Source organism: Onychostruthus taczanowskii, unplaced genomic scaffold, assembly GCF_017590055.1.
Source record: "Onychostruthus taczanowskii isolate IOZ18803 unplaced genomic scaffold, ASM1759005v1 scaffold249, whole genome shotgun sequence".
In the NCBI taxonomy this organism is placed as follows: Eukaryota; Metazoa; Chordata; class Aves; order Passeriformes; family Passeridae; genus Onychostruthus; species Onychostruthus taczanowskii.
In genome coordinates, this window is record NW_024499785.1 from 188,576 (window position 1) to 203,059 (window position 14,484).

General features: G+C 60.6%; 1 protein-coding gene across 1 annotated transcript; it reads left to right on the forward strand.

The window, feature by feature from the left end:
• Positions 1-153: 153 nt before the first annotated feature.
• On the forward strand, positions 154-14,425 carry LOC121336833 (RNA-binding protein 10-like; the record flags this gene model as incomplete). The annotated part of the gene is made up of 15 exons (XM_041406337.1): positions 154-332; positions 813-840; positions 1,726-1,882; positions 2,684-2,878; positions 3,596-3,665; positions 6,922-7,024; positions 7,127-7,251; positions 7,523-7,590; positions 7,825-7,911; positions 9,003-9,063; positions 9,548-9,706; positions 10,984-11,144; positions 11,630-11,727; positions 12,647-12,746; positions 14,224-14,425. Coding segments are annotated over exons 2-15 (1,603 nt in total), but the record flags the coding sequence as incomplete, so codon positions are not given.
• Between the last annotated feature and the right edge of the window lie 59 nt (positions 14,426-14,484).

A 14,484-nucleotide genomic window follows, 5' to 3' on the forward strand; every position in this document is an offset into this window, starting at 1 on the left:
TCCACCCGACCAATCGCGACCTCGGATTTGCGTTTCGCCCCGCCTCCGCGCCGCACAGCCAATCACAGCGCAGTGTCTACTTTGTCCTGCCCACTCCCTCACTGTGACCTCGCCTACTTTTGCTCTGCAGCCAATCATAGCCTGCCGTAACGCTGCACCGCCCCCTCTACATTATGGACTAATAAGAACGCGGAGTTGTTTGACTGGCGGGAGCACCGACCAATGGGAGCGCGGCGAGGGCGGGCGCGCGGGACGGGCCCGGCTGAGCGGGAGCGGCGCCGCCATTTTGGGGCCGGGGAGCGGCGGCGGCGGCGGCTGCGGCGCCGGGGAAGGTCAGGACGGCCGTGAGGGGCGGAACGGGCCCGGCCGGGATGGGCAGGGGTCTGTGGGGAGGGGAGTGGCCTACCGGAATGGGCGGGGCTGACCGGGAGGGGCGGGGCTGAACGGAACTCCCGGTGCAGTTCGTGAGGGAGGGGGTGTGAGAGCGAGAACCGGGGCTGGAATCTTCATGCTAATTAGGGGGTGGGGTGCTGAATGTTAATGATGGGGCGTGGCGCTGTATGCTAATTAGGGGCGGGGCATGCGTGTGGTGTCTGCTCCTCCTCCCCTGCACAGGGCCCAGTTCATCCCAGTTCATCCCAGCTCCCCCCTTGTTCCCCTTTTGGCCTTCCCATTTTTCCATAAAATTTTCCAGTTATTCTTCCCAGTCCATCCCGGTGCTTTCCAATTCCTTGAGTTCTCTTCCCACCGAACCCCAGTCCATCCCAGTAACCCCCAGTTCCTCCCAGTCTGACCAGTTTTTGCCCTCACAGGTGCTGGCGCCATGGAGTATGAGCGCAGGTGAGGGGGAACCTGGGGATCCCCAAAATTCGGGACTGGTGGGGGGGGTGGGAACATCTGGGCAGCTGTTGAGGACCCCAGGAAATGAAATTTAAAATTTTGGGGAGGTGAGGGGACATTTGGGGATGCCATGGCGGGGAGGGGTGAGGGGACATTTGGGCTTTGCTGAGGGCAGAGGGGACTTTGGGCGCCCCAGGGGGTGGAAGGAGCCATTTGTGGTCCACATTTGGGGTCCAGGATTTGGGGTCAGGATTTGGGGCCCAGGATTTGTTGTGCAGATTTTGGATGCAGAATTTGGGGTCCAGGAATAGGGGTTCAGTATTTGTTCTGCAGATTTGGGGGTCCACATTTGAGCTGCAGATTTGAGGTCAGGATTTGGGGTCCAGGAATAGGGGTCCAGGATTTGGGGTCCAGGAATAGGGGTCCAGGATTTAGGGTGAAGATTTGGGGTCCAGGATTTGGGTGAAGATTTGGGGTCCAGGATTTGTTGTGCAGATTTGAGGTCAGGATTTGGGGTCCAGGAATAGGGGTCCAGGATTTAGGGTGAAGATTTGGGGCCCAGGATTTGTTGTGCAGATTTGGGGTCAGGATTTGGGGCCCAGGATTTGAGGTGCAGATTTGGGGTTCAGATTTGTTGTGCAGATTTGAGGTCCATATTTGGGATCCATATTAGAGGTCCATATTTGGGATCCAGGATTTGGGGTCCAGTATTTGGGGTTCAGATTTGGACTCCAGGATTTGGGGTTCAGATTTCTTATGCGGATTTGGGGTCCATATTTGTGTCCATATTTGGGGTCCATATTGGGGTCCATATTTCGGGTCCATATTGGGGTCCATATTTGGGGTCCCTGTTTGGCCCCCCTGGCCCAGCTGCCCCTCTCCCAGGGGTGGCCGTGGGGACCGCACGGGGCGTTACGGGGGCGCCCCGCCCCCCTCCGAGGACGGCTCCCGCGCCCAGCGTGACCATGACTATCGCGACATGGACTACCGCGGCTACGGGGGACCCCCCGAGGGGCCCCCCGCTGCCGGGACCCCTCCTCAGGTGGGTGCTGGCTGCGGGGGAGGGGGCTCAGGCGGCTGCCGGGAGCCTGGGGGGTTTTGTTTTGTATTTTGTCAGAGTTAAACGTGTGAGATTGTGTTTTTTCTTTAGAGTTAGGTGTCTGTTAGTTTTTATTTATGTTGTGGTTCTGTAAGTTGTGAGTTTCACGCTGTTTTAGTGAAATAGACTAAAAGTGCAATGAAATAATTAATTTTAGGTAGTAACAATAAACTAGTAAGTGCTACGTAAGTGTATTAAGTATGTAAATATATAAATGTATAAAATATGTACAGATATATTCTGCAATGCATTTAAAAATACGCAGTACATAAATATATAAATGTATAAAAATAGTTTTGATAAGTATAATCAAAATAATTTTTGTGGTTCTTTAAGGATAGTCTATTTATTTAAGAAGCTATACTTGAATTGTTTCTTAGTTCTAATTTAATAACTAAGTAATTGTGGTTTGTAATACAGGCTTTTTTACCTAACTTTAAAATATTACTTAAATTTGTGGTGAAGGAAGTGAGAGACAAGGATTAGTTTGTATGTTAAAATGTTTTTATGTGTGTGTTACTGTGTTATAGAACTTGAAACTGTAAGGTTTTTTTCGTAGGACGTTATGTGTTTTTATATCAATTATATACTTATGACCTTAGTTTTTTAGTTTATTTTGGTGGTTTTCTTTATGATTTCAGTTTAAATGCAGTATTTTTTGTGGGGTTAGTATTTCTTAGTGCAGAGCATTTAAAATTCCCAGTGCCTGGGGCTCTAACATGACCCCTCCCTGCCCCGTTCCAGGCATCCTACGAGAACACGGAGCCCCCCCGGAAGCGGGAGCCCCCCCGGGAGCCCCCCCGGGACCCCCCGGCGCTGCCGTTCGGCGCTGACGGCGATTACCGGGACCAGGATTACCGGGAGGGCGCCGAGGAGGAGCCGCGGGCCAGCACCATCGTCATGCTGCGCATGCTGCCCCAGGCGGCCACCGAGAACGACGTGAGCCCCGCCCCCTCCCTGCATGGCCACGCCCCCTCCCGGGTGGCCACGCCCCTCTTCACCAGGCCCTGCCCCTTGCACTGATGACCCCACTCCGTTCTGGGATGGCCCCGCCCCTCTTCATCGTGGCCCCGCCCCCTGCTCAAAGAGCTCATCTCTCTTCTGGGATGGCCCCGCCCCTTCGCTGGGATGGCCCCACCCCTCTTTGCTGTGGCTCCGCCCCCTGCCATGATGGCGCCACTCCCTTAGGGGGTGGCCACGTCCCCTGCCTGGGGTGGTACGTGTGTCCCTGTGGGTGATATCACGTGTCCCAGGTGACGTGTCCCCGTGGGTGCTGTCCCCTGTCCTGGGTGCTGTGTCACTGTGTCCCCATGTCCCCGAGTCCCTGTGGGTGCTGTCCCCGAGTCCCTGTGGGTGCTGTCCCCTGTCCTGGGTGCTGTGTCACTGTGTCCCCATGTCCCCGAGTCCCTGTGGGTGCTGTCCCCTGTCCTGGGTGCTGTGTCACTGTGTCCCCATGTCCCCGAGTCCCTGTGGGTGCTGTCCCCATGTCCCCGTGGGTGCTGTCCCGCTGTCCTAGGTGCCGTGTCACCGTGTCCCCATGTCCCTGTGGGTGCTGTCCCCCTGTCCTAGGTGCCGTGTCACCGTGTCCCCATGTCCCTGTGGGTGCTGTCCCCGTGGGTGCTGTCACTGTGTCCCCATGTCCCCGTGTCCCCGCAGATCCGGGCACAGCTGCAGGCGCAGGGGGTGCAGCCCCGTGAGGTGCGGCTGATGCGCAACAAGTCCTCAGGTGAGTCCTACCTGGGCCCCTCCTGCTCACCTAAACCCCTCCCCTGCACACCTGGGTGCTTCCCCTGCTCACGTGAGCCTCTCCCGTGCTCACCTGGGCCCCTCCTGCTCACCTGGGCCCCTCCCCTGCTCACCTGGGTGCTTCCCCTGCACACCTGAGCCCCTCCTGCTCACCTGAGCTCTTCCTGCTCACCTGGGCCCCTCCTGCTCACCTGGGCCCCTCCTGCTCACCTGGGTCCTTCCTGCTCACCTGGGCCCCTCCTGCTCACCTGAGCTCCTCACCTGAGCCCCTCCCCTGCTCACCTGAGCCCCTCCCCTGCTCACCTGGGCCCCTCACCTGAGCCCCTCCCCTGCTCACCTGGGCCCCTCCTGCTCACCTGAGCCCCTCCCCTGCACACCTGAGCCCCTCCCCTGCTCACCTGGGCTCCCCATCCATCACACCTGGGCTCTCTTTAGGGTGGGGGGCACCCTGACATCCAGGTCCCTTGGAGGGGGGAGGGTCCCTGCCCTGCCCATACCAGGGGGCACCTGGGTGGGGGGGTGGTGGTCCTGTTCCTTAGGGGCACCCAGGGGTGTCTGTCCCCTCCTTAGGGACACCCAGAGGAGCTGGTTCCATCCTTAGGGGACACCCAGGGGTGCCTGTCCCGTCCCTAGGGGCACCCAGGGGTGTCTGTCTCCTCCCTAGGGGCACCCAGGGGTGTTCATCCCCTCCTTAGGGACACCCAGGGGTGTCTGCCTCCTCCTTAGGGACACCCAGGGGTGTCTGTCCCCTCCCTAGGGGCACCCAGGGGTGTCTGTCTCCTCCCTAGGGGTGTCTGTCCCCTCTTTAGGTGCACCCAGGGGTGCTTGTCCCTTTCTCAGGAGCACCCAGGGGTGCTTTTGCCAGACTTAGGGGGCACCCAGGGGTGCCTGTCCCCTCCCTAGGGGTGTCTGTCCCCTCTTTAGGTGCACCCAGGGGTGCTTGTCCCTTTCTCAGGAGCACCCAGGGGTGCTTTTGCCAGACTTAGGGGGCACCCAGGGGTGCCTGTCCCCTCCCTAGGGGTGTCTGTCCATTCCCATGAGCTCTCACAGGTTCTGGTTCCATCTTTAGGGGCACCCAGGGGTGCCAGTGTCATCTTTAGAAGCACCCAGGGGTGCTTCTGGCAGGTTTAGGGGGCACCCAGGGGTGCTGTACTGACCTCAAAGGGTTCCAGGGGTGCTGATCCCATTCCTAGGGGCACCCAGGGGTGCTGGTCTTCTTTTTAGGGGCACCCAGGGGTGCCTGTCTCCTTCTCCGGAGCACCCAGGGGTGCTGGTCCCATCCCCAGGGGCACCCAGGGGTGTCAGTTCCCTCTCTAGGAGCACCCAGGGGTGCTGGTCCTCTTCCAAGGGGCACCCAGGGGTGCCAACATCATCTCTAGGGGCACCCAGGGGTGCCTGTCCCCTCCTTAGGGGCACCCAGGGGTGCCAATGCCATCTCTAGGAGCACCCAGGGGTGCTGGTTGCGTTCCTTAGAGACAGCTGGGGTGTCTGTTCTCTTCCTGAAAACACCCAGGGGTGCTGATGCCACCCTTAGGGCCCCCCAGAGGTGCCAATCCCTACCAAGGGGCACCCAGGGGTGCCTGTGCCCTCCACTGGGGCACACAGGGATGTTTGTGTCAGGCTTAGGGGGCACCCAGGGGTGCTGGTCCCATCTTTTGGGGCACCCAGGGGTGCTGCACCGGGCTGGAAGGGCACCAGGGCCACTGATCCCATTGCCAGGGGTGCCCAGGGGTGCTGGTACCATTCTCCAGGGCACCTAGGGGTGTCTCTCCCCTCCCCAGGAGCACCCAGGGGTGCTCCTCATTTCCCCAGGGGCACCCAGGGGTGCCAGGTTTCTCTTTAGGGAGCACCCAGGGGTGCCCATCCTGTCTTTAGGAACACCCAGGACTGCCTGTCCCCTCCCTAGGGGCACCCAGGGGTGCCAGTCTCATCTCTAGGGACATCCAGGGGTGCTGCACGAGACTTGGGGGGCACCCAGGGGTGCTGGTCCCATTCTTAGTGGCACCCAGGGGTGCTGGTCCACTCCACAGGGGCACCCAGGGGTGCCAGTGCTGTCTCTAGGGGCACCCAGAGGTGTCAGTCCCTTCCTCAGGAGCACCCAGGGGTGCTGATCCCTTCTCTAGGGGCACCCAGGGGTGTCAGTTTCCTCTTTAGGGGCACCCAGGGGTGCTTGTCCTCTTCTCAGGAGCACCCAGGGGTGCTGCACCAGACTCAGGGGGCACCCAGGGCTGTTGATCTCATTTTTAGGGGCACCCAGGGGTGCCATTCTCATCCTTAGGGAGTACTCAGAGATGTTCTTTGTCCCCTTAGGAGCACCCAGGGGTGCTTGTCCATTTCTCAGGAGCACCCGGCGGTGCTTGTCCCCTCTTCAGGAGCACCCAGGGGTGCTGTGCCAGACTCGGGGGGCACCCAGAGGTGCCAGACCCTCCCCAAGGAGCACCCAGGGGTGCTGAACCCAGCTCAGGGGGCACCCAGGGGTGCCAGTCCTGTCCCCAGGGGCACCCAGGGGTGCCAGCCCCCTCCCCAGCCCCCTCCCCAGGAGCACCCAGGGGTGCCAGCCCCCTCCCCAGCCCCCTCCCCAGGCGCACCCAGGGGTGCTGAGCCCAGCCCGGTCCATACCGGTCTGTACTGGTGTGTACTGGTCCATACCGGTCTGTACTGGTCTGTACTGGTCTGCTCTGGTCCATACTGGTCTGTACTGGTGTGTACTGGTCCATACCGGTCTGTACTGGTCTGTACTGGTCTGCTCTGGTCCATACTGGTCTGTACTGGTCTGCACTGGTCCATAGCGGTCTGTACTGGTCTGTACTGGTCCATACTGGTCTGTGCTGGTCCATACCAGTTTCTAGTGGTTTGTACTGGTCTGTACTGGTGGCCGTGTCCCCCCACAGTGGGGGATGGGCACAGTGACCTGCTGCCTGTCCCAGTGTTCCCAGTCCGAGCTGCCGGTGCCATCTGGGACAAGCTCTGGTGCCCCGGTTCACGTCCTGGTGCCCCCCAGAACGGCTCCTGGTGCCCCCCCGAATTCCAGCCCTGGTGCCCCCAAACTCCAGTCCTGGTGCCATCCTGGTGCCCCCTGATTTTGTGTCCTGGTGCCCCCCCGTTCATACCCTGGTTCCGGTCCTGGTGCCCCCTCATTCAAACCCTGGTGCCCCCCAGTTTGTGTCCTTGTGCCCCCCAGTTCCTACCCTGGTGTGCTTCTGGTGCCCCCCAGTTCCAGCCCTGGTGCCCCCCAGTTCCAGCCATGGTGACCCCCCTGGTGCCCCCCCTGTTCGTGTCCTGGTGCCCCCCAGTTCCAGCCATGGTGACTCCCCTGGTGCCCCCCCTGTTCGTGTCCTGGTGCCCCCCAGTTCCAGCTATGGTGACCCCCCTGGTGGCCCCCCGTTCATGTCCTGGTGACCCCCCTGGTGCCCCCCCTGTTCGTGTCCTGGTGCCCCCCAGTTCCAGCTATGGTGACCCCCCTGGTGCCCCTGCAGTTCACCTCCTGGTGCCCCCCAGTTCCAGCTATGGTGACCCCCCTGGTGCCCCTGCAGTTCACCTCCTGGTGCCCCCCAGTTCCAGCTATGGTGCCCCCATTTCATGTCCTGGTGCCCGGCTTGGCACCCCACAGATTTATGGGTTTGCGTTCCCCTTGTGCCCCCCTGGTGCCCCTCAAAACGAGTCCTGGTGTCCCCAAATTCCAGCCCTGGTGTTCCCCCAGATTCATGTCCTGGTGCCCCCCAGGTGCCCCCCTGGTGCTCTGCCAGATTTGTGTCCTGGTGCCCCCCAGATGCCCCTGAGATTCCTGTCCTGGTGCCCCCCAGGCGCCCCCCAGATTCATCTCCTGGTGCCCCCCAGGTGCCCCCCAGATTCATGTCCTGGTGCCCTCCAAGTACCCCCCAGATTCCTATCCTGGTGCCCCCCAGGTGCCTCCCAGATTCATGTCCAGGTGCCCCCCAGGTGCCCCCCAGATTCATGTCCAGGTGCCCCCCAGGTGTCCCCAAATTCCAGCCCTGGTGCTCCTCAGGACAAGCTCTGGTGTCCCCACCTCCAACCTTGGTGCCCCCCAATTCCAGCCCTGGTGCCCCCCTGTGCCCCCCTGGGCCAGGCTGGGGCACGGCGTGTCCCTGTGCCCTCCCTGACCCCCCTGTGCCCCCCAGGCCGGGCTGACCCTGCTGGGGCACCGCGTGTCCCTGCACTACAGCGACCCCAAACCCAAAATCAACGAGGACTGGCTCTGTGCCAAGGTAGGGGCACTGGGGGGACACTGGGGGGCACTGGGGGGACACTGGGGGGCACTGGGGGGACACTGGGGGGCACTGGGGGGACACTGGGGGGCACTGGGGGGACACTGGGGGGCACTGGGGGGACACTGGGGGGCACTGGGGGGACACTGGGGGGCACTGGGGGGACACTGGGGGGCACTGGGGGGACACTGGGGGGTACTGGGAGTGCATTGCAGGGCACTGTGAGGGCATTGGGGAGCACTGGGAGGGCACTGGGGTGGCACTGGGAGGGCATTGGGACACTGGGGGGTACTGGGAGGCACTGAGGGATACTGGGGGACACTGGGGGACACTGGGAGTGCATTGCAGGGCACTGTGAGGGCATTGGGGAGCACTGGGATGGCACTGGGGGACAGTGGGATGGCACTGGGGGACGCTGGGGTGGCACTGGGAGGGCATTGGGACACTGGAGGGCACTGGGAGGACACTGGGGTGGCACTGGGAGGGCATTGGGACACTGGGGGGTACTGGGAGGCACTGAGGGATACTGGGGGACACTGGGGGACACTGGGAGTGCATTGCAGGGCACTGTGAGGGCATTGGGGAGCACTGGGATGGCACTGGGGGACAGTGGGATGGCACTGGGGGACACTGAGGGACACTGGGAATGCATTGAAGGGCACTGGGAGGTCACTGGGGAGAATTTGGGGGGTCCTGAAGGGATTTTGGGGGTTTTGGAGGGGTCCAGTGGGACTTCAGAGGATTTGGAGTGCTGCATTCTTGGGGTGCTGCATTTTTGGGGTGCTGCATTTTTGGGGTGCTCTGAGGGTGGGTTTGGGGGTCCAGAGTGGTTTTGGGGTGGGACAATTTTGGGGTGCAATGATTTTTGGGGTGCTGTGGTTTGGGGAGAGTCTGGGGCAGTTTTGGGGTGCAGCAGTTTTGGGCTGTGACATTTTTGGGCTGTGGCATTTTTGGGGTGCAGTGGTTTTGGGGTACTGTGGTTTTGGGCTGTGACATTTTTGGGATATGACATTTTTGGGGTGCAGTGGTTTTGGGGTGCAGTGGTTTTGGGCTGTGACATTTTTGGGCTGTGGCATTTTTGGGGTTCCCAGTGCGGGGTGCAGAACTTCAAGCGCCGTGAGAAATGTTTCAAGTGTGGCGTCCCCAAAGCCGGTGAGTGACCCCAAATCCTTGGATTTCACCCCAAAACTTTGGAGAACACCCTCCTAAAAGCCCTAAACTGCCCCAAGACTCCCCAAAATTATTGGGGTGCCTCTCAACATGTATGGAACCCCCTGGATTTGTGGGGGAATTGCCGGTTTTGGGGTTCGATCACTGATTTCAGCATTTTTGGGGTTCCTTCACTGATTTTGGGGGTTTTTTTGGGGTTCAGTCCCTGGTTTGGGGTTTTGGGAGAGGAGGTTCAATCCCTGATTTTGGGTTTATTTGGGTTTTCTTGGTGGTTCCATCCCTGATTTGGGGGTTTTTTGGGGTACTTTGGTGGTTTTTGGGGGGTTCAGTCCCTGATTTTGTGGTTTTTTTTTTTGTTCAGACCCTGATTTTGGGGGGCTTTTTGGGTTTTTTGAGGTTCAGTTTCTGATTTTGGGGCTTTTTTGGGGGTTTCAATCTCTGATTTTGGGGTTTTTTTGGGGTGCAGAGGCCGAGCAGAGGGGTCCAGGGGGTCCCCGTCCGGAGCTGGTGCCGGGGGGGGGAGGGGGGCTCCTGCCCCTCCCCCAACCCTACGGCCCCACCCTCGGGGGTCCCCCCGGGGGGTCCCAGGGGGGCACCGAGCCCGGAGCTGACAACGCCAACGACAGTGAGTGTGGCTTTGGGGGTTTGGGGGTGAATTTGGGCATTTTTGGGGGGACTTTTTTTGGATTTTGGTTGGTTTTTTTTTTTTTTTAATTTTGGGGTGGATTTTGGGATTTTTTGGATTTTTTTTTTTTTTTTAGGGCATTTTGGGATGGATTTGAGGGTCCTGGGGGGTTTGGGGGATCTGGGGTCTTTGTGGTGGGGGGCTGAAGGGGATCAAGTGGGACAACTGGAGAGATTCAGGTGGTCCCCAGGTATCCCCAGGTGCCCCCAGGTGTGTCCCAGGTATTCCCAGCTGTTCCCAGGTGTGCCCCCAGGTATCCTGAGGTATCCCCAGGTATCCCCAAGTGTGCCCAGGTGTATCCCCAGGTATCCTGAGGTATCTCCAGGTGCCCCCAGGTATGCCCCCAGGTATGCCCCTGTCCTGAGGTATCTCTAGGTATCTTCAGGTGTGCTCAGGTATCCCCAGGTGTACTCCCAGGTGCACCCAGGTGTGCCCAGGCGTCCCCACTGTCCCCCCCAGCCATCATCCTGCAGAACCTGCACTCCCAGAGCAGCCTGGAGTCCATCCTGGCCGTGCTCACTCCCTTGACCAGGTGCCGGTGCACCCAGGTGTGCCCAGGTGTCCCCAGGTGCGTCCCCAGATGCTCCCAGGTGCGCCCAGGTGTGTCCCCAGGTGTGCCCAGGTGTCCCCAGGTGCGTCCCCAGATGCTCCCAGGTGCGCCCAGGTGTGTCCCCAGGTGTGCCCAGGTGTCCCCAGGTGCGTCCCCAGATGCTCCCAGGTGCGCCCAGGTGTGTCCCCAGGTGTGCCCAGGTGTCCCCAGGTGCGTCCCCAGATGCTCCCAGGTGCGCCCAGGTGTGTCCCCAGGTGTGCCCAGGTGTCCCCAGGTGCGTCCCCAGATGCTCCCAGGTGCGCCCAGGTGTGCTCAGGTGTGATCAGGTGCCCCTAGTTGTGCCTAGGTGCACCCAGGTGTGTCCCCAGGTGCGCCCAGATGTGCTCAGGTGAGCTCAGGTGCCCCTAGGTGTGCCTAGGTGCACCCAGGTGTGTCCCCAGGTGCGCCCAGGTGTGCCCAGGTGTCCCCAGGTGTGTCCCCAGATACTCCCAGGTGCGCCCAGGTGTGCTCAGGTGTGATCAGGTGCCCCTAGTTGTGCCTAGGTGCACCCAGGTGTGTCCCCAGGTGCGCCCAGATGTGCTCAGGTGAGCTCAGGTGCCCCTAGGTGTGCCTAGGTGCACCCAGGTGTGTCCCCAGGTGTGCCCAGGTGTCCCCGCTGTCCCCCCAGCCATCATCCTGCGGAACCTGCACCCCCAGAGCAGCCTGGAGTCCATCCTGGCCGCGCTCGCTCCCTTCGCGGCGCTCTCGGCCGCCAACGTGCGCGTGATCAAAGATCGGCAAACGCAGCTGAACCGCGGCTTCGCCTTCGTGCAGCTCAGCACCATCGTGGTACTGGGGAGACTGGGGGGGACTGGGAGGGACTGGGAGGGACTGGGGGGACTGGGGGTTGTGGTGTGGCACTGGGAGGGACTGGGGGGATTGGGAGAGACTGGGAGGGACTGGAAGGACTGGGAGGGAACACACAGGGATCGTAGAGGGATTGTGGGGGGGTTATCATTGTGGTGGGCACTGGGAGGGACTGGGGGGCACTGGAAGGGACTGGGAGAGATCGAAGGGAACATAGAGGGATTGGGGGGGTTGGGGTCACCATAGTGGTGGGCACTGGGAGGGACTGGGGGTACTGGGAGAGACTGGGAGAGAAGGGTGAGTGCAGTCACCATCGTAGTGGGACACTGGGAGCCACTGGGAGGGCTGGCCACCATCATGGTGGGGGCACTGGGAAGGACTGGGAAGGACCAAGGGGGGTGGCACGACCTGGACCCGGTGCCCCCTGTCCCTGTGCCCCCTGCCCATGCCCCTGCCCTGCCCTGCAGGAAGCTGCACAGCTGCTGCAGATGCTGCAGGCGCTGCACCCGCCCCTGCACATCGACGGCAAGAGCATCAACGTGGAGTTCGCCAAGGGCTCCAAGAGGTGAGGAGGCGTGGCACCCCACCTGGGCGTGGCATCACACCTGGGCGTGGCACCACACCTGGGCATGGCGCCACACCTGGGCATGGCGCCACACCTGGGCGTGGCATCACACCTGGGCGTGGCACCACACCTGGGCGTGGTATCACACCTGGGCGTGGCACTGTGCCTGGGCGTGGCAGCACACCTGGGCATGGCACCACACCTGGGCGTGGCACTGTGCCTGGGCGTGGCAGCACACCTGGGCGTGGCACCACACCTGGGCATGGCGCCACACCTGGGTGTGGCAGCATGCCTGGGCGTGGCATCACACCTGGGCGTGACACCACACCTGGGCGTGGCACCACACCTGGGCGTGGCATCGTGCCAGGGTGTGGCACCACACCCAGGCGTGGCAGCACACCTGGGCGTGGCACCACACCTGGGCATGGCAGCACACCTGGGCATGGCGCCACACCTGGGTGTGGCAGCATGCCTGGGCGTGGCATCACACCTGGGCGTGGCACCACACCTGGGCGTGGCATCGTGCCAGGGTGTGGCACCACACCCAGGCGTGGCAGCACACCTGGGCGTGGCACTGTGCCTGGAATGGGCGCTGCACCCCTCCTGGCATTTTCATACACCTGGCAGAGACCCCGGCCCTTGGCCCCACCCTTGACCTGGCACAGTCGCACACCTGGCACAGGCCCCGCCCACAGCGCGAGCCCCACCCACAGCCCAGTACCTGTGACTTTCTGATCACTTTAAGCCCCACCCAATTCCTTAAGCTCCACCCCATGAGCCCCGCCCCACACATGCCACACCCCACCAAAACATCACGCCCCATTATCAAACGGGCCCCACCCCCACTGCCCTTTGGCCCTGCCCACCCAGCCCCTCCCAGGCCTCAGGCCCCGCCCCTGACACGAAGCTCCACCCCCAGGGACGTGCAGGGGGCGGGGCCTGGGGAGGGGCCCCCCCGCGCCAGCGCCGCCTCCGTCGCCTCCACGGCCATCGCTGCGGCCCAGTGGGCTCTGTCACAGGTGAGGGCAATGTCACAGGTGAGGACACTGTCATAGGTGAGGACACTGTCACAGGTGAGGGCACACCTGGGCAGGTGAGGGCACAGCTGGGCAGGTGAGGGCACTGTCACAGGTGAGGGCACTGTCACAGGTGAGGGCACACCTGTATGGGTGGGCACTGTCACAGGTGAGGGCACACCTGTATGGGTGGGCACTGTCACAGGTGAGGGCACACCTGTATGGGTGGGCACTGTCACAGGTGAGGGCACACCTGTATGGGTGGGCACTGTCACAGGTGAGGGCACACCTGTATGGGTGGGCACTGTCACAGGTGAGGGCACACCTGTATGGGTGGGCACTGTCACAGGTGAGGGCACACCTGTATGGGTGGGCACTGTCACAGGTGAGGGCACACCTGTATGGGTGGGCACTGTCACAGGTGAGGGCACACCTGTATGGGTGGGCACTGTCACAGGTGAGGGCACACCTGTATGGGTGGGCACTGTCACAGGTGAGGGCACACCTGTATGGGTGGGCACTGTCACAGGTGAGGGCACACCTGTATGGGTGGGCACTGTCACAGGTGAGGGCACACCTGTATGGGTGGGCACTGTCACAGGTGAGGGCACACCTGTATGGGTGGGCACTGTCACAGGTGAGGGCACACCTGTATGGGTGGGCACTGTCACAGGTGAGGGCACACCTGTATGGGTGGGCACTGTCACAGGTGAGGGCACACCTGTATGGGTGGGCACTGTCACAGGTGAGGGCACACCTGTATGGGTGGGCACTGTCACAGGTGAGGGCACACCTGTATGGGTGGGCACTGTCACAGGTGAGGGCACACCTGTATGGGTGGGCACTGTCACAGGTGGGTGAGGCTGTGGGGTGTGGCCTGGGGCGTGGTTTAAACCTGAGGGGCGGGGCCCGAGGGGAAGGAGGTGTGGCTTGCTTGCTGTGGGCGTGGTTTCACATTGAGGGGGTGTGGCCAGAGCTGTGCCCGCCCACCCTTTTTAAAAAAGCTCATTAGTGGTTTTTTCTGTTTCTGTTAAAGTGTTTCAAATAGTATTTTGTGTGTTTAGTCTCAAATGCTTGCTGTTTTTAATCTATGTTATGATTTTTAAAACTGCAAACTTTATAGTTTGTATTGATTTGTTACAAAATAGTTAATTGATGTTTTTTACAAAGTCTTTTAGAATATCCTGTTGACAAGTAACAAATTATTTTTGTTTTTGACTTAATAATTAATCTTTTTGTGTTACGTATAGAGTTTTGAATTATTTAAATTGAGTTATGTATATTAAAAGACTTCAAATTAAGCTCAAATAATTTAAATTTTAATTACATAAATACGTTTATTTTTGCATATGTAAGTACATATATGTTTATTATATAACATAATTTTGTTTGGAAGGGTTTTATTTTCTTGTAAGTCTGTATTTCTGTGTTCAAAAGGTTTAAACTTTTTTAAATCTGGAATTCTCCCACCCCCCCCCAGGCAGCCCCCGGCGGTGACGCCCCCTGGGCCGGGGGGGAGGAGCCCAGCGCTGACTTCAGCGGCTTCTACCAATCAGAGGAGCCCTTCCCCGGGCCTGGCCCCGCCCTCTACAGCCCCGCCTACCTGAAAGGAGCCTCGGCCCCGCCCCCCGGGCCCGCCCTGCCTGGCCCCGCCCCTGCCAAGGCCGACGGCCCCGCCCCCGGTGAGTGCTGCCACCAAAGCAGGTGTGGGCCCTGTCCCCAGGTGTGACCGTCTGTCACC